The 15,515-nt window shown below is 43.6% G+C and overlaps 7 protein-coding genes and 1 non-coding gene across 8 annotated transcripts; 3 read left to right on the top strand and 5 right to left on the bottom strand.

The window, feature by feature from the left end:
- Positions 1 to 162: 162 nt before the first annotated feature.
- V2V93DRAFT_379038 (uncharacterized protein) lies at positions 163 to 871 on the bottom strand (the record flags this gene model as incomplete). The annotated part of the gene is made up of 2 exons (XM_066911991.1): positions 163 to 750; positions 812 to 871. 2 exons carry the CDS (start codon positions 869 to 871, stop codon positions 163 to 165), a joined length of 648 nt encoding a protein of 215 aa, XP_066766941.1.
- A 304-nt stretch (positions 872 to 1,175) lies between these two features.
- V2V93DRAFT_366440 (dihydrofolate reductase-like domain-containing protein) lies at positions 1,176 to 2,139 on the top strand. The gene is made up of 2 exons (XM_066909317.1): positions 1,176 to 1,495; positions 1,558 to 2,139. Exons 1-2 carry the CDS (start codon positions 1,218 to 1,220, stop codon positions 1,958 to 1,960), a joined length of 681 nt encoding a protein of 226 aa, XP_066766940.1. The 5' UTR covers positions 1,176 to 1,217; the 3' UTR covers positions 1,961 to 2,139.
- Positions 2,140 to 2,170: 31 nt separating this feature from the next.
- Positions 2,171 to 2,243, bottom strand: V2V93DRAFT_t16. Its single transcript has one exon. It is a non-coding gene; the product is annotated as a tRNA-Thr (tRNA).
- A 542-nt stretch (positions 2,244 to 2,785) lies between these two features.
- V2V93DRAFT_172463 (general substrate transporter) lies at positions 2,786 to 5,115 on the bottom strand. The gene is made up of 8 exons (XM_066906931.1): positions 4,900 to 5,115; positions 4,784 to 4,837; positions 4,332 to 4,688; positions 4,188 to 4,270; positions 3,873 to 4,126; positions 3,587 to 3,803; positions 3,246 to 3,520; positions 2,786 to 3,159 (listed from the first exon to the last, which is right to left on the bottom strand). The coding sequence occupies exons 1-8, from the start codon at positions 4,986 to 4,988 to the stop codon at positions 3,010 to 3,012; spliced, it is 1,479 nt and encodes a 492-aa protein (XP_066766939.1). The 5' UTR covers positions 4,989 to 5,115; the 3' UTR covers positions 2,786 to 3,009.
- Positions 5,116 to 5,684: 569 nt separating this feature from the next.
- On the bottom strand, positions 5,685 to 8,605 carry V2V93DRAFT_366434 (OPT oligopeptide transporter protein-domain-containing protein). Its single transcript, XM_066909316.1, has 2 exons — positions 8,457 to 8,605; positions 5,685 to 8,392 (listed from the first exon to the last, which is right to left on the bottom strand). The coding sequence occupies exon 2, from the start codon at positions 8,389 to 8,391 to the stop codon at positions 5,773 to 5,775; it is 2,619 nt and encodes an 872-aa protein (XP_066766938.1). The 5' UTR covers position 8,392; positions 8,457 to 8,605; the 3' UTR covers positions 5,685 to 5,772.
- A 412-nt stretch (positions 8,606 to 9,017) lies between these two features.
- V2V93DRAFT_366431 (uncharacterized protein) lies at positions 9,018 to 10,255 on the top strand. The gene has a single exon (XM_066909315.1). The coding sequence runs from the start codon at positions 9,148 to 9,150 to the stop codon at positions 9,952 to 9,954; it is 807 nt and encodes a 268-aa protein (XP_066766937.1). The 5' UTR covers positions 9,018 to 9,147; the 3' UTR covers positions 9,955 to 10,255.
- Positions 10,256 to 11,271: 1,016 nt separating this feature from the next.
- V2V93DRAFT_390477 (uncharacterized protein) lies at positions 11,272 to 13,724 on the top strand (the record flags this gene model as incomplete). The annotated part of the gene is made up of 2 exons (XM_066912405.1): positions 11,272 to 12,036; positions 12,096 to 13,724. The coding sequence occupies 2 exons, from the start codon at positions 11,272 to 11,274 to the stop codon at positions 13,722 to 13,724; spliced, it is 2,394 nt and encodes a 797-aa protein (XP_066766936.1).
- Positions 13,725 to 13,938: 214 nt separating this feature from the next.
- V2V93DRAFT_366428 (apoptosis-antagonizing transcription factor) lies at positions 13,939 to 15,511 on the bottom strand. Its single transcript, XM_066909314.1, has 3 exons — positions 15,040 to 15,511; positions 14,782 to 14,967; positions 13,939 to 14,724 (listed from the first exon to the last, which is right to left on the bottom strand). Exons 1-3 carry the CDS (start codon positions 15,091 to 15,093, stop codon positions 14,059 to 14,061), a joined length of 906 nt encoding a protein of 301 aa, XP_066766935.1. The 5' UTR covers positions 15,094 to 15,511; the 3' UTR covers positions 13,939 to 14,058.
- Between the last annotated feature and the right edge of the window lie 4 nt (positions 15,512 to 15,515).

Here is a 15,515-nt window from a genome sequence, read left to right as displayed (position 1 = left end):
GAACAATAATTTAAACCAGTCTCTTCCTATACCGTATACTAGAAAGGGCATCGTAACATCATAAAAGAAATTCCATAAAACCATGCAAAGAATAAAAAACACAATCTGATAGATCAGTAAAGCCCAAGCCATCTCGACGCGCCTCAAATCGCTGGACGCGCCTCAAACCGCCGGTATCGGCTGAAGGTTATGCACGGTCGCCGTCGAAGGTACCTCAATTCCGCTTGCCGTAGTGACGGAATTATCATATCCTATCCTCCCGGTACTACCCGTGCTTTCAAGTAATTTGCTAGCAGTACTTGCTTTATCGCATCCTTCGGAACCGGCATAGCTCTCTAACGATGGAGACGAACATCGCGATTCCGATCGTGAGCGCCTACCTCTTCCCAAGTGGCGTTTGTAAAAAAGGGAAATAGATCCTGGCTGTCGCTTGCTTTGATCTTTGGCTGGTATTGGCGGTGACCTATCAAGCTGTTGTTCTGAAACTGAAATGACGGGCGTCTGGCCTCTTGAGTCGGAACCTTCTGATTCTGGTAGACTTAACGCAAATGATGGTTTCTGCACCAAATCGCTGGGTAATGAGCTTATCAAAGATTCGGATGCATGAAGATGTGAATTCGTTGCATCGCTATGCAGCAAAAAGCGTATGCCTTCTGATATATATGAATCTAGAGCACGCCAGACGTATACTGTAAAATCATACGCCAGTAGTGCCACTGTAGGCCCAAGAAAGATAAGAGCCAAGGCGAGCTGGTGTTCAAAATATCAGATCATGCCAACAAGATTAACAAAGAGCCAGACGAGGACATACCGATATGCGAGTGATCCAGAGCTCGACGACTGCAAACATCTCGAGAAAGTACGCTGCCATTGAGGAAGAAGAATAGATAACGCGTCTCAAGCTTTGGATAAGAGCGAAAACAATCCAGAAATGTAGAAGGCGCTTGATTTTCGGCAACTCGAGTTGCAGCAGGTCGAATGGAAAGACGGCACGGAGCCAGGCTGGACTCAGACTGCAATATATTCGTATAATATCGAGCACAATTTGGGTAACGGCCTTCCAAATAATCTTGTGCAATTTAGAGTTGGACTATCAAACATAGTTACCCGGCCTCATGCGCCGCACTGCTCCCTACGCGTAAAATCGCTTGTTTTCCCTTCCAGACGCGACTTTGGATCGATGCCTCGCATATCTTCTAGACTGCACCGCACACACAATGGCAGTGACCCACTCAGGCGCAGGCATGCTTTCAGTTACCCTTGTTGTTGCGGCTACACACTCAACGCTAGGAATCGGCCGCGCTGGCTCGCTGCCGTGGCGTCTGCCTCGCGACATGGCCTTCTTTCGTCTGGTAACGTCCGCCTGCAACGACGAGTCCTCTCGTAAGCCGGCAGTCGTCATGGGTCGCAAGACTTGGGACTCTTTGCCTCAGAAGTTTAGACCGCTGCCAAATCGGACTAATATAATTCTCTCGCGATCAGTTGTTTCGCATGGGTGGGTCTCTTGCCAATGCTTTAGTTACACTTTAGTTTTATATTGATCTAACTCTCTATCAGCGAGGGCACTTTTACGTTTGCATCTTTGACTAGTGCCTTAGATGCACTTTCATCATCTGACTCTAAGTCAGCAGTACCTCCTGCCTCGAAAGTCTTCATCATTGGAGGCGCGGAGATATACGCTGAGGCACTGCGTCACCTCTCTGCGTCGCGCGTTCTTTTAACAATCGTGTATCCCCCCGACGAAACTGCATTATCTCTCGATACGTACCTGCCAGACTTTAGAAAATCAGAGGATTGGAAATTGGCTAGTCCGGAGGATTTGCGAAAGTATATACTGGAAGAAGTGCAGAGCGAGGAAGCGGTTTCACTACTCCCTAAAGTCGGCGAGCGGATAAAAGAGAAGGGGTATGAGTATGAGTTTACACTATGGGAAAGATCACAAAAATATTTTACTTCTTAAATTCTTCTTTCTAATCTGACTCTTTTTGTTTGCGGTATGATCGCAAATGTGCATGCATCCTCGCTAGTACATGAAACAAAAGCAAACGTCAAAGCCCATTTTTTTCAGACACTCGCTCTTCTCTGTAATTGATGCACTTACTCGAAAACAAAAAAAAAACAATACCGTTTTGTAGTGCGTTATTAGAAATAAATAAAAAATATAAAAAGATGCCTCCAAACGGATTTGAACCGTTGATCTCGGCATTACTAGTGCCGCGCCTTACCAACTTGGCCATAGAGGCTATTTTATTTGGTGAAAAGAAGACGGCCTTACACAACTTCTTTGATCATGTGACGTTGTCCAGTATTTTTGTCTGACCGACATTGCTTAAGCGAAAGACCAGGTTGCGAGGCGTTTCCATTCCTGGGCTATAGCCCTTTTAAGATAATAAAAAAAAAAGGTAACCGAGATTGCAGGTTCGTCTAGAAGGCATAATTGTAGTAGGATGTTGTGGTTTAGGTATTCTTGTATTAAAAGTATTCTGTTGCTCGTCGTCCATAGCAATATAATGAAAAAATGAAGGTAAATCAGTTATATTAACTAAAATGAAAAATCTCATATATTTTTAACAGCCAAAATAATAATTCGTTGACTAATTTTTTTCGAGATGCGCTAAAATAATTAAAAAAATTGCTGAAGATTCTATCTTGCACCGCGTTTTTTTGCTCACTATTTGCTATGCCCATCGTGAAAATGAGAAATATGATATGATGTGATCACTGATATTATCCTCGGCATTGTATGAACATGATTGGACTTAAGTAGCTTTTTTGTAATCATCCGATCGAGAGTTTTGAGAGATAACTATATCCGTTCTTAAATTTTATTTCCAAGTCGTCCGGCCCGTAGCCTCACTACCTTTCATTAAATAGTAAACGCAACAATAACATAACCACAAATCAAACACAGTAAGAAAATATCCGATGCTAAATTTTCTCTGAGATATATATTTTTCAATAATAAATATCCCTGTGAGGTTGATTTAACGGTCGGGCATCATCCAAGTACTAAGCGAGTTTTTCACCCTGCTGCTCACTAAATTCGACTTGAGCAACCTGAAGCTTCATCTCAGCCTGCTCATCACTCATTTCATTAATTTCCACCTCAACCTTTTCACCAAAGGCGCGATTAATTTCTTCCAACGTGAGGCCCTTAGTCTGAATGATAGAACATGAGTTAGCATTATTTTTTATTAAAACCTTCGCAGGAATCATTTCGCTCAATCAGAACATAATATGCTTACCTCAGGGAAAAAGAAGTAGACGATTGGGAAAAAAGCGGCATTACACGCAATGAAAACAATATCAAACTTCCATTTAATCTTGGCAAGAGCAATTGGCGCGGTTTGACTAAAAATAAGCGCAACACTGTTGGAGAAAAACAGCGCAGTTGCCATTCCTTTCGCACGAATTTTCGTAGGAAGAACTTCGGCTGTGTACGCATAAGGCGAAGCGGCAAAAGTTGATCCAAAGAAATAAATATAAATCATAACAAAAGCGATACCTGCTTTACCCCAACCTGCAATACGAATTAGTATATAAACAAAGAAACCAAATGAGAAAGAAAAACAATTTTAAAACTTACTATCTGACTGGGTTTGGTTGTACTTTGCAGAACAAGCGGCGAAAACAGCAAGCCAGACGGACAGCAAGAAAAGTCCTGACAAGAAGAGCTTTCGCCGGCCAATGCGATCGATGAGTAGTAGATTGGTTATGCCACCAGACGTATTACATATTCCAAATATACCAGCCATCAGAAGAGTCATGCGCGTAGAGAATCCAAGTCCGGCATATAACACTGACTATATTATTGAATAATCGGTCGTAAGAAAGTGTTTCAGACTTCTGCTTGTTAAAAGAGTGATGCTCACCTGGTAGATTTGAATAGTTTGTGCGCCATTAGTCTGAACCGAAGTCATCGCGGCGACAGCGACGGCAAGACGCCTTAACTCAGATCGGTTTGTAATCATATGACTCCATTTGCTCGTTTCCTTCTCAGCTTTCTCTACCGCCAATTGGGCGGCAATCTGAAGATACTCCTTCTCCCAGAACATAGGGTCGCTGTGGTCGTCATGGAGTCGCCTAAGGACTGCCTGTGCTTCCAATTGTCGATCCTTGGAGATCACTATACAAATTTTGAATCAGAAAATGCACTGATGGTTGAAATTTCGAAGCCAAATACTTACACCAACGTGGGGAATAAGGAATAAAGAAGCAGCCGATGATCAGTCCAATAGCAGGAACACACTGCAGAGCAATTGGGAATCTCCTACAGAACAGTTAGAATCTGCAACTAGCAGTTCGAAGAGAATGAAACCAGTAATACTAACCATGAGAAAGAAGCATTATTTGAATAATTGCATCCGAAGCCTACCCAAGAAGCTAATGTTCCAGCGATATTGAGGGTCACAATTTGGAAACCAACCATGGTTCCGCGCAGATGCGGCGGTGCGATTTCAGCTTGGTAGACGTTGACAGTCGTCAACATGATTCCAGACGCCACGCCTGCAACGACGCGGCCGACGAAGAAAAGCGCAATCTGATAGGAGCATGTCTGGAAGATAGCGCCAATAAGACCGATGACGCCGCCGATCTGGATAGTGCGCTTACGGCCGAATCGATCTGCAAGCAGACTAACAAAGGCTAGACCAACAATTATACCAGCAAAGTAGACTGAGCCGATAGCACTGTATTCAGAAATCCAGTTAGTGGATCTGTATCAGCATACATGCTGACTTAACCGCCAAAACAGAAAGCGGAAGTAAATAGCGCAATGACGAACCCAAGTATATTTTCAGACGGCGAAAATTGGTCGAGGAAGCCCTGTTGCGCGAACCTATGGTCGAGCGTAAGTAAACGTATATAAAAAAGAAGAAGAATGCACTGCGGGGCACATACGTACTGGCAATAACAGCAGCATCATAGCCATAGAGAATACTTCCCGAACCCGCGATGATTGCACATCTCCAGTTGTAAACCTTTCCCATTTTCAAAAGCACAGATAAAAGTAGTCTGCTGCCTGCCACATACAGGCCTTCTACCTCATTATAAACAGCCGACCTCTCAGTCCTAGCGTTGAAGAGCGGGGCCAGTCAAGCCATACTTCCCCGCTTTTTATGTATCATTCCTCCGGAGTTCACTGTAATAGAGGCGAACCATGATGCCGTAAGCCTGAATAGGAGCCTTCAGGTAGCGAGATAGGCTATACAGGATTTGACATATTGTACATATGACGTGCCTTTTTAAGACTCCACCTCTAGACTGAAAACTGCACTATGTAAAGAGTATATATATTTGCTTTCTAGTTTGCAGTTAGTTGCAAGCATCGCAGCAATTTCGGGTCGGTTAAAAGCGGCCGCAGCAATTTTGGTTGGCAGCACAGACTTAATATTTTTTTGTTCTATAGCTGACTGCATAAAGTTGCGGAGTCCGGAACTTTATATTCATACTCTAATAATGCGGGGAAGCTCAGGGTGGATGTCAGCAGGAGCCCTGACTTATCATTATTACGCTACAGGCCATTGAACTGAATAGTAATAGATCAAATAGCAGCGATTTCTACTATTTATAATATTTATCATTGACGGAAGAACCTTTACATTTCTGAGATAATCGATTGCACATTGAGTATCCTTTCAATGAACCAGCGTTACGAACGTCTTTAGATATCTTTTACGTATATCTTGAAGGCCAATAATCCAAAAATCGATTTTATTCATAAACAGATGTGTACACAACAAGGCAGAACCGTTAAAAGGGGTAGAATCCCCACTACTCAAACTCGCCAATTTTTAAACCAAATCCTTCCGGCGGAGGAGTCAACAGCGTAGCTGTCTTTGAATAATCCAACCCAGCCGCATACACTGTGTTGCCCCACCACTTCACGGATGTACCAGTGTACTGCAGCGTCAGGAAAATGATGATTCCGCCAAACGCGATACCGGCCGACAACGCTGAAGTAAGTACGTAGTTGTATTTTGTCCACCATCTGATGTAGCGGCTCTTGATGTACCTGTTAAAGACATATCCAGCAATCAGACCCGGAGTGTAGTATGTTAGGTTATAAGTGTTGCCCCACCGACTGAATCCATTGACAAGTAAAATTGGATTGGCATACATCATTACCTTTGGAAAGTAAATCTTGAGAGCGAATGCGGGAAGGGCAAGCAAGAATCCAATCAAAAAGCAATACTTGAGAGCAGGATACAACGAGAAGAACATGCGTTGAGGACCAACAATACCGTACATGATTGTCTGCGAGTATAGCTGGTGAGGGAACGCACAGGTGAATTTGTCAACCTGAGTAAGACTGCAGAAGTCCTTGATCGAGGTCATGGAGAATTGGGTGACACCGATAGTGATACAGCACTGAATAAATACGGCGACCATCTGCGCCCGGAATACGGCGCGCGGTGGAAGCTTGACATAGTGTCCCATCTTCTGATCCGAAATAAATGACTCTCCTTGAACGTCAATATTATTGCCGTACAGTCTGCAAAGCATATTTGCCATTCCATTTCCAGGGCACATGTATCCAGTGATAATAACAGCAAAGTAATAGACGTTTAGCTCATAACCAGTAATCGAATATACCAGTGTACTGGGAAGGAGCATCGCTATACTGAGCAGCACAATAACCACAATAGACCAAACCGGCGTATCTGTGGGCCAATGCGCCACAGCGATAACCCCAAAGACAAAAGACAGCACCAACACGACAATATACCACCAGTCAGGAACTTCCGAGTATTTCCTCATCATTCGCGTATGCGGGTCATTAAAGCTCTCCATAGTCGTGCTTCCCGGATGTCGCAAAGTGTACCAGAAACTTTTAGCCGCTTTCCACAAGAGTCGGTGCTCCGTCAACAAAACATAGGTGAAAGCAAGCACGTAGAGGGCAAACAGGCTTCCGTTCAACATTAAATTACCAATTGAAATATATGGCGGCGAATAATTTTTATAGGCCTCTTCATCAAGGACCAGATTGCTTGATATGCGACTCGTATTATAAGTTTTGCCAAGATTGTCGTACAAGTTAGCAGAGTTGATAGGTAAGTATGCTGTCCACTTGTAGTTCTTCCAGTAAAGAGGAATCATGACGAGAGCGGCAATCATCATTCCAATGTAACGGTTGACGATAGAGAAGAAAGGAACTGTAAGTGGTACCGAGTAGTTGATAACCGACCAGTCAAAGGTTGCGATGGGATTGAAACCAAGGCCACCGTAGGAACCTGTGATGATAGCCAGGCTTTTATTATCAGGCTTGATCCATGTCATCCAATTGAAAAAACTCAAAGCCTTGAAAAGGTAGTCCGGAACAAAAAAGTAAAGGAACGAGGCGATGAGTACAACGAAGAAAAACTTATATCTAGAAATTGTCCAACCGTGAATATTCGAGGGAGCCTCTGGAACCAAAAGTGCACGATTAAGTGCAAGCGTTGGCAGTACAGTAGGCCACACTGTCTTGACAGGATAAATGACCCATCGGCGCATGATTCCTGCAAGTCCAAATCCAAAGAAAAGCGACGACAAATTCATGACAAACATGAAACCAAACGTGACCCATTTGAGATTAAAGAAGATTTCAAGACGCATTACCATGATATAGGCTGCGAAATTGAGACTGGTGGCTCCGATGTTGACCATAAGCGTTGCCAGCATCTGCTCCTTATTAGTCCACGGTCCAGGGTTCAACGAAACTCGCTTACCGCGGAACGTAAAACCCCAATCCGGAAAGATCTTTGCCCAGATCTTACCGCATGGGTAAAGCAAAAGCTGGATAGCAGTAGAGGAGATAGTGAGAGATGGTTGACGCTGCTGGAAAAACTCATTGACAAAGGCGCCAATGCCAACCCAGACAATACCGAGAACATATACGCGGAAAGTCTCGACAGGGATGGTAGGGTCATCAAACGGATCGCATACAGCGCGCACTTCGGGGTAGGGAGAGTGAGAGTCGATCAGAGCAGCCATAATCTTTACATCAAGATTATAAGACTCTACATCCCCTTGGAAGTGCTCGTATCCTTGGGAGAGAATGCGAACGTACTCCAGATCCTCTGCAGGAAAGTTGACGTCGTCATAATGCTCTTCGTAGACATCACGAAGGATTTGGATAGCTCTTTCGGGCGTCAAATCTTGAACTACATCGTACAAAAACAACGTGACCGGCTCAATAGAGCCATCTTGCTCCCAGTTCGTCTTTGTGAGTTCCTTGATGCGAATCAAAGTTTTCTCTCGATCAAGATCAACTACTGATACACCACTATTTTTTTTCTCGTTATCTGATTCGTCAAGATCAACACCAACACTGCTCACAATGACGGTATCTTTCTTATCTTCGAAGATCTCTTTTGCTTCTTGGAGAATATCGCCAGAGCCGTCCGTCATACTAAAAGAGAGAAACAATTAACCTTTATGCCCAACCATGGCTAAGAACAAAGAGAAATACGGACATTTTGACACTTGGATTTAGCTTGCTGTGAACAATGAAAGAAACAACCTCTTACTAGAGAACGGTTCCAGGTACAACTTTCGAAATCGAAGGCAAACAATCGGATCATGGAGGGCAGGGGCTGCACTATATATCTTTCTAGTACTCGGCAAGTCAATCGCCGAGAAACCGATAACCAGACTGGCGAGCGTTATCAGCAGATAAAGTTGGAGCTAGCTGCACGGTGAACATTTAATTGACCATTGCGCCATCCTGTAACACAAAATGATTTATATATTTGGCGTCTAAAGTTATCTCAATACCGGATATACTAATAATGTCTGACAGCAATTTATACGCAAGCTCATGGAATGGCAGAAATCACTGTAAAGACTTCAGCTCTACATCTTCGTCATTGACTTAGCTAACCATTAGCAGCGCATTTAATTCTCCCGTTACTAATTAGAGTAATTCCTGGTATTAAAAGGAGCTTCCGGACCTACAGGCAAATAACTTATGAAAGAGTTGCTTGAAGTTCGAAGCCCGCGAGGTTAAAAAGTTCCGCATTAATTCTGTTTAGACATTTTTGATAAAGTTCATTGATAGCTTAATCGTACAATTCAGTGACCATCTCCACTATCATGCTAAGAAAGGCCTTGCCCGCCAAGCAATAATAAGCACTAGTCAATCAAGGGACTCAAGACTCATGCGCTATGACAATCAAAGGCTTTCTCTTATCTTTTGTCGGGCATGCCAAGATCAAGTTCATTAACAAGACAGAGAGACCTTTAGATGAACGGATTCTTCCGCTGGTACCCCACTGTACAAACTCTATTCAATGGCGTTCTTCTCTGGTCTCACTTTCGCGATGTGGTGGCGGCGTCCCGTCATTCAGGCAGCCGTATTATCGTTTTGATTTGCTCTTGACTTTGTCGCGTTCCACGATTAGCTGCATTGAGCCAACTTCCAGGTTTTTTTTTGCAGGCAGCATCCGGAATCGCAAAATCACGCTATCCCTGGGCTCGTGTAAAGATTCGCTATGTCCCGCATATATCCAAAATCTTAAGGCATTTTACGCGTTGTTGCCTATGAGTAGAAACTTTTACTGCTGCTGTAAGCGAATTCGCACGCCTTCAAAGGGTAGAATTGCGAAGATGGACGGGCTGCTTGATTCTAGTCAACTCCACCACGAAAAAGTTTGGCGGGTATTTTTTTCTGTCCTGTTTCGGCTCGCTTCCCGCCTCTGTTCTTTTAATTTGATTTTTCGCCATTCCTGTAATTCACCTTGCAGCGTTTTGATTGGCAATTATCGCCTTTCATGCTCTCATTTCATTTCATTTCATTCCATTCCATTTCGTTTCATTCTTTTTTTGCATCCAAGTCTAGCGTTGACTGGTAAGGCTTTTTATTTAAAGGGGTCGATACTGATTAACACCTGTTCTTATCTTCTATATTCCAATTATCTCCCCTTTGTGATCGATTGCGGTGCAAGTCTTATCTTAATACGCCCAAATTCATAACTGTTTATCTGACACGTCAAGATCTCTGCACTAAGTGCTCTGACTCAATCGCTAATACTAAGCTCGCGCACTCCCCATAATTTATTATACTGGCATGGTTCCAGATATCTTGGCTAGCTTGGCGCGCTTTGATGCCTTATCGTCACAGCCGTGTCAATCATAAGTATATTGTCATGTTCCGGTCATGTTCCGGTCATGTTCCTGGCCACCGCACCTTTGTAGGATACAAATAAGTGAAGATCTAATATAAATTACCCAATTTTATAGACGTATATGTTCCTGCCTGTTTAACTATGAAGCTGGTTGCGAGCACATTAGCTACGCTGGGGAGCAACAGGTTAGGGCTTAGGGCTTGATCGAAGGATTAGGGTCGGATGACATATATCTGTGCTTTTCCTGGCATTATTTGGCCCTCTAGTCTTCTTTCTATCTGCTATTGTTCCTCTAAGGACTCTAAATTATTCCATCACTGAGAAGCCGTGAAAGACATAGAACTACAGCAGAAGAACGGATCCCCAACACATGAATCAATCTGCTATCAGGAAAGCTGCGGTGCACAGTAAACTGCGGCTGGCACAGCCGCTATCTAGTTGGAGATAGGATACGATTGTTGTAATAGGCTTGGTCATATTGGACTGGATGCCTGAGATGAGACGAATACAAATCAAAGTAGTTCAATCAAAGTGCAACAGCTGATACAAAAGCCCTCTAAAGCTCTTTATTCTCATTTCAGTTCCATGTTAATCTCTGTCCCTTCGAAACTTCCACTCGCCAGCGTTGCATCAGAAACGCCCACCCTCATAGAGTCATGATATATGTGATTCATACACGCAAGACTACTTGCATGTAATTCTTGCTTACGCGCAGCAACCTCATTGTTACTAATATACGTCACGTGATTCAAACCAGCATTCGATGCGGCGTCGAAACCTCGAGACCGAGCTTGCTGCTTCGAGTTTTGACGCCTGACCGGCAGCAGCCTCTTCAATAATACCACATAGAATGCAGTCTCAGCCATCGACTCTTTCGCCCGATGACCTGGCAAGTCGGTTATCGGGAGTTACACTTGAGGCTCCAGCCCGTCGCTCAAAGCGGCCGGCGCGCGTCTTTCATAATCTCGACTCTGGCTCGTCAGATCCCATGTCGCAGCCTATCATTCCCTCCGATCTACCTGATCCAACGTCATCCTTCGATGCCTCTATTGCAGCTTCTTTGAATGGATTTGTTCCATCCGTTGCCGATCCAATTTCTCCGAAACCCTCCGTTCCTGGTCAAATGCCTTATGGGTCCGGTACGGCAGCAGCTGCTGCTGCTGCAATGGCTTCCGGACGAGAGGCGCCTGCTCAATCTCAGTCCGGCATTAATGGTTCTGGACGAGTTGATCCTGACCAGATTCCGTCTGTTGTGGCTGTACGTGAATCTAATCAAGAGTACTACTCTTCACATGTCTATCCAACTATGGAGAAACTTTGTCCTCCCATAGCCGGTACTGAGTATTCTTCTGTCGATCAAGGCTCATCAAATCCTAAATTCGGCCGTTTGACTCTTTGCAGTGTACCGCAGACTGCAGACATGCTCGCAACGACTCATCTCCCTCTGGGACTTGTGCTGCAGCCTCTTGCTTCTCTAAACGCGTCTGAGGCCGAGGTGCCAGTCCTCGACTTTGGCGAGTCTGGCCCGCCGCGATGTAATCGTTGTCGTGCATACATCAATCCATTTGTCCAGTTCGCTGACGGAGGTGCGAAATTTGTGTGTAATATGTGCCAATTTGCAAATACTGTTCCTGGAGATTATTATTCTCCTATCGACGCTTCTGGTAGACGAATAGATCGCGACCAGCGTCCCGAGCTTAACCTTGGCTCGGTCGATTTTATTGTGCCAAAACAGTTTTCCAAAAGCGAGCCTGAACCTATGAGATATATTTTTGCCATTGATGTCAGCGCGGATGCCGTTAATAGAAGTTTACCTCATTTGGCGGCCCAGGCCATTAGAAAAGCCTTATATGGTTCTGATGGGCTACCTCAAGGATGTAAGATTGCTATTATGACGTTTGACCGTACGCTCCATTTTTACAATTTATCGGTGGGTATCAACATATTGATATTAGTAGTCTATATTTTTAACTTTTCCTTTCTTTTTAGAGCAATCTTTTGCAAGCGCAAATGATGATAGTCTCTGAAGTTGACGATTCCTTTGTTCCTCTTATCAACGGCCTTTTCGTCGACCCTGAAGAGTCACGCATTGTTATCGAAAGCTTACTTGATCGTCTTGACGTACTATTTGAAGATTTGAAAATTCCCGAGCCAGCATTTGGAGCAGTTCTTGATGTCGCGTTTCAGGCGCTTGAAGCAACCGGTGGAAAAGTTATTGCCACTCTATCTACTCTTTCTACATGGGGACCAGGCCACCTCACATTCCGTGATGATCCACGACAATATCATACTGACAAAGAAAAAGTTCTTTTCAACTGTGAGCATGTATACTACAAGAATTGGGGACAGAAATACGCCGAGCATGGTATTGGCCTGGATTTGTTTGTTTTGCCGAGTACATACTGCGATCTAGCGACCGTTGGTACAATTTGTGAACTCTCTGGTGGCGAGCTGTTTTATTACCCGAACTTTGTTCCGCAGCGCGATGGTCGACGGCTGATGGCAGAAATTGACGGAGCGGTTAATCGTGTGATTGGATACCAGGCCCAACTTAAAGTACGCTGCTCTAATGGCCTTCAAGTCTCGTCATATTATGGAAACTTTTATCACTCGCGTCCTGCGGCCGATCTTGATTTTGGAACAATTGACCAACATAAATCTATTGTGGTCATGTTCAAGTACGATGGTAAGCTTGACCCCAAGCTAGACTCGCACTTTCAAGCAGCGCTTTTGTACACGACAAAGTCCGGTCAGCGAAGAATAAGATGTCATAATTTTGTTGCCGGGGTGACTACCCAGATTAAAGAAGCTGTCAAATTTTGCGACGAAGATGCGGTTCTGTCGGTAATAGCGAAGGAGGCAATGCATCATATGCTTACCGACCAGTTAAAGACCATCAGGTCAGGAATCACTGATAAGTGTGTTCAGATTCTCGCGTCGTACAGAAAGCATGGCGCAGCGATGTCGTCTCCTGGACAACTGATTTTGCCTGAATCATTGAAAGAGTTGACTGTGTTGCTACTGGGCTTGATCAAGACAAAGGCGCTTAGAGGTGGCAATGTAAGCAGCGACATGCGCGTATTTTCCATGAGATTGATGAAGTCGATGCCTCTTGATGAATTGGCTTTGTATCTCTATCCTCGAGTGTTTGGTCTACATAATCTTGCGCCGGAGGATGGCTACGTCGATCCTGTGACAGGTCATTTCAGAATGCCGAAATATATTCGCGACTCGGTTGCAAGGTTCGATGCTGGTGGTGTATATGTTATTGACAATGGTCAAAACTGTTACTTGTATATTAACAAGCGCGTGAATCCTAATCTCCTGCGCGATTTATTTGGTCCGACCGTTGAGAAGAGCGAAACACTTGATGCGTATCTTAACGAGTTACCTGAAGTCGATACGCCAATTTCTATTCAAGCGCGAAACATTATGGCATACTTGGCAAGCCTTCGTGGAGTAAAGGCATTAAGTATTCAGCTAGCCAGACAAGAGCTGGATGGAGCTGAATATGAGGTGTCAGCAATGATGGTTGAAGATCGGAATAACGAGGCGATGAACTATGTTGATTATTTGTGTCACATACACAAACATATCCAATTGGTTAACCACAACTAGGCGCATCTGGCTTTTTTGACTTTCTATACTTAATTGAACATGGTCAATCGACGCAACGCACTATTCTGCTTTTTTTTTGTACATTTTTTTTTTCATTTTCTTTTGCATTTTGGCTATTCGCTTTGCGCAAATTTGTTAGATGTGTGTTTTGATAGATGAGATCTTCTGCATTTCGCTTCTACGGCGAGTTGAATGACGGTCATTAATGACGGATGGGTAGTATAGCGAGCTTGACGAGCGTCGAGACACACCGGATATTACGAATGTAAAAGTATAATGATTACCTTTAAATTATATAAAAATCCTTATTTATCCAAACCGTATATTTGTAGCTCTATTCATTTACAACATCCATAATTTGTTGTCCGAATAATCCGCTAAACAAATCATCTATCTGATCGTCATTCCACGTCGCCTGCGGTTCGGGAGCCATAAAATTTTGAATTTTTTCTTGCACATGATACCGCAGTTTACGTCCTTTTGATGCCTTTGTATCTAGATCTGGTTTTTTCACTTTCTGCTTCGAGACGGTCCATTTAATACCACCAAGTGCCGAGGTTGCGACATCTGACTCGGCCATATTTTTATCGACAAGATCTTTCAATAGGATTTGGTAGAAATCAGTATCATCATACACATCAGATCCCGCTCGTAAATTGTCGTCGGCAACACGTTCTACTATATTCCTGTCTTTAGCTGTGGTAGCAGTCGCACTGCGATCGACCCTCGTTCGAGCGATAAGTCTATCCATATCTCGTAGCAGGTCTGCTATTTGAGAAGAAATGTTCTGATTAAGTACTGAGAACTTTTTTGAACCACTAAGGGCGCTGAGTCCATTTGAGGATTGAACTCTTCGAGACCATTTCTCAAGAACAGCGGTGCGGTACGGAGCCGCGGATTCTGAGAGAAGCGATGAGGCGCGGTAATGCTCTGCTGGACGCTTTCGCTTTCTAGATGGCGCAAGGGTAGGTATGTTAATTTCGCTTGCTTCAAGAAGACGCTATGATATTTTTTAATTAGTGAATATTTTATATAGGTCTAAATCAGTAATACTTACACAGCGCAGTCGAACTAGACCTTCTAGTAGATCTAAAATTTTATCTTCCGCCTCCAAGACAAGACTTTGAGCTTCATCGTGCTGTATAAGAAGATGATCTTGCTGAATTAGAGATACAATTTTGTTAAGTGACGATAGCGCTTTCTGTAATTGTATTCTGCCATCCAGAATGCGTTCGTAAATGATCTAAACAATCGCGTTAAAAACATGATGAGAAAAAACTGAATGTTGAAAATAATTGTTGAGAATATGACGTACGACTTGTCGCTTCACGGCTAGCCCATTTAAATGATTTTCGCCTTGAGACTCCATTTTCCATAAAATAATGAAGCGTCAAAAAAAGAGATATTCTAGTACCCACGCAGTTTAAAGTGTGCCAAAGTGTCTATAGGACTGTTAAAAAATCGAGAATCTTTGAGGTTGGGACTTTGGTAATGCGGCTCGAAAAAATATGAATTGAGTAATAATATTTAACAGACTGATGTAAGCATATTACACTGCTCTTTGTCATAATTCGCTGTAAGAAATTGCGCGTAGATTTGCGTAAGCTGATTCCCACGGTCCATAGTGAATTAGTATGAGTGCGGTGCTTGTTTGTGTTTGTTTATTTTTGGTGCAGCTTATAAGATATTCAAGCCAAAACTCAGTCTTTAAAGAGCGATTTCTACATACTACACAACTTCGACTATCGTTCCTAGCGCTATCCCGGCGATCACGAAATACGTTCTCAACAG

The sequence above is a fragment of the Kockiozyma suomiensis genome, assembly GCF_038497685.1.
Source record: "Kockiozyma suomiensis strain NRRL Y-17356 unplaced genomic scaffold V2V93scaffold_4, whole genome shotgun sequence".
NCBI lineage: Eukaryota > Fungi > Ascomycota > Lipomycetes > Lipomycetales > Lipomycetaceae > Kockiozyma > Kockiozyma suomiensis.
This window is presented reverse-complemented; position numbering and strand designations above follow the sequence as displayed.

What these genes read in the sequence shown, in the direction of transcription:
- V2V93DRAFT_366428 (XM_066909314.1), bottom strand. Translation starts at nt 15,093, where the DNA reads ATGGAGTCTCAAGGCGAAAATCATTTAAATGGGCTAGCCGTGAAGCGA. An exon ending in TAGCCGTGAAGCGACAAGTC is followed by an intron (nt 14,968 to 15,039) that starts GTACGTCATATT and finishes GCGATTGTTTAG; the next exon opens with ATCATTTACGAACGCATTCT. An exon ending in GTCTAGTTCGACTGCGCTGT is followed by an intron (nt 14,725 to 14,781) that starts GTAAGTATTACT and finishes AAAATATCATAG; the next exon opens with CGTCTTCTTGAAGCAAGCGA.
- V2V93DRAFT_366434 (XM_066909316.1), bottom strand. Translation starts at nt 8,391, where the DNA reads ATGACGGACGGCTCTGGCGATATTCTCCAAGAAGCAAAAGAGATCTTC.
- V2V93DRAFT_366440 (XM_066909317.1), top strand. Translation starts at nt 1,218, where the DNA reads ATGGCAGTGACCCACTCAGGCGCAGGCATGCTTTCAGTTACCCTTGTT. An exon ending in CGATCAGTTGTTTCGCATGG is followed by an intron (nt 1,496 to 1,557) that starts GTGGGTCTCTTG and finishes ACTCTCTATCAG; the next exon opens with CGAGGGCACTTTTACGTTTG.
- V2V93DRAFT_172463 (XM_066906931.1), bottom strand. Translation starts at nt 4,988, where the DNA reads ATGGGAAAGGTTTACAACTGGAGATGTGCAATCATCGCGGGTTCGGGA. An exon ending in GCTGCTGTTATTGCCAGTAC is followed by an intron (nt 4,838 to 4,899) that starts GTATGTGCCCCG and finishes GCTCGACCATAG; the next exon opens with GTTCGCGCAACAGGGCTTCC. An exon ending in CCGTCTGAAAATATACTTGG is followed by an intron (nt 4,689 to 4,783) that starts GTTCGTCATTGC and finishes TTCTGAATACAG; the next exon opens with TGCTATCGGCTCAGTCTACT.
- V2V93DRAFT_366431 (XM_066909315.1), top strand. Translation starts at nt 9,148, where the DNA reads ATGACAATCAAAGGCTTTCTCTTATCTTTTGTCGGGCATGCCAAGATC.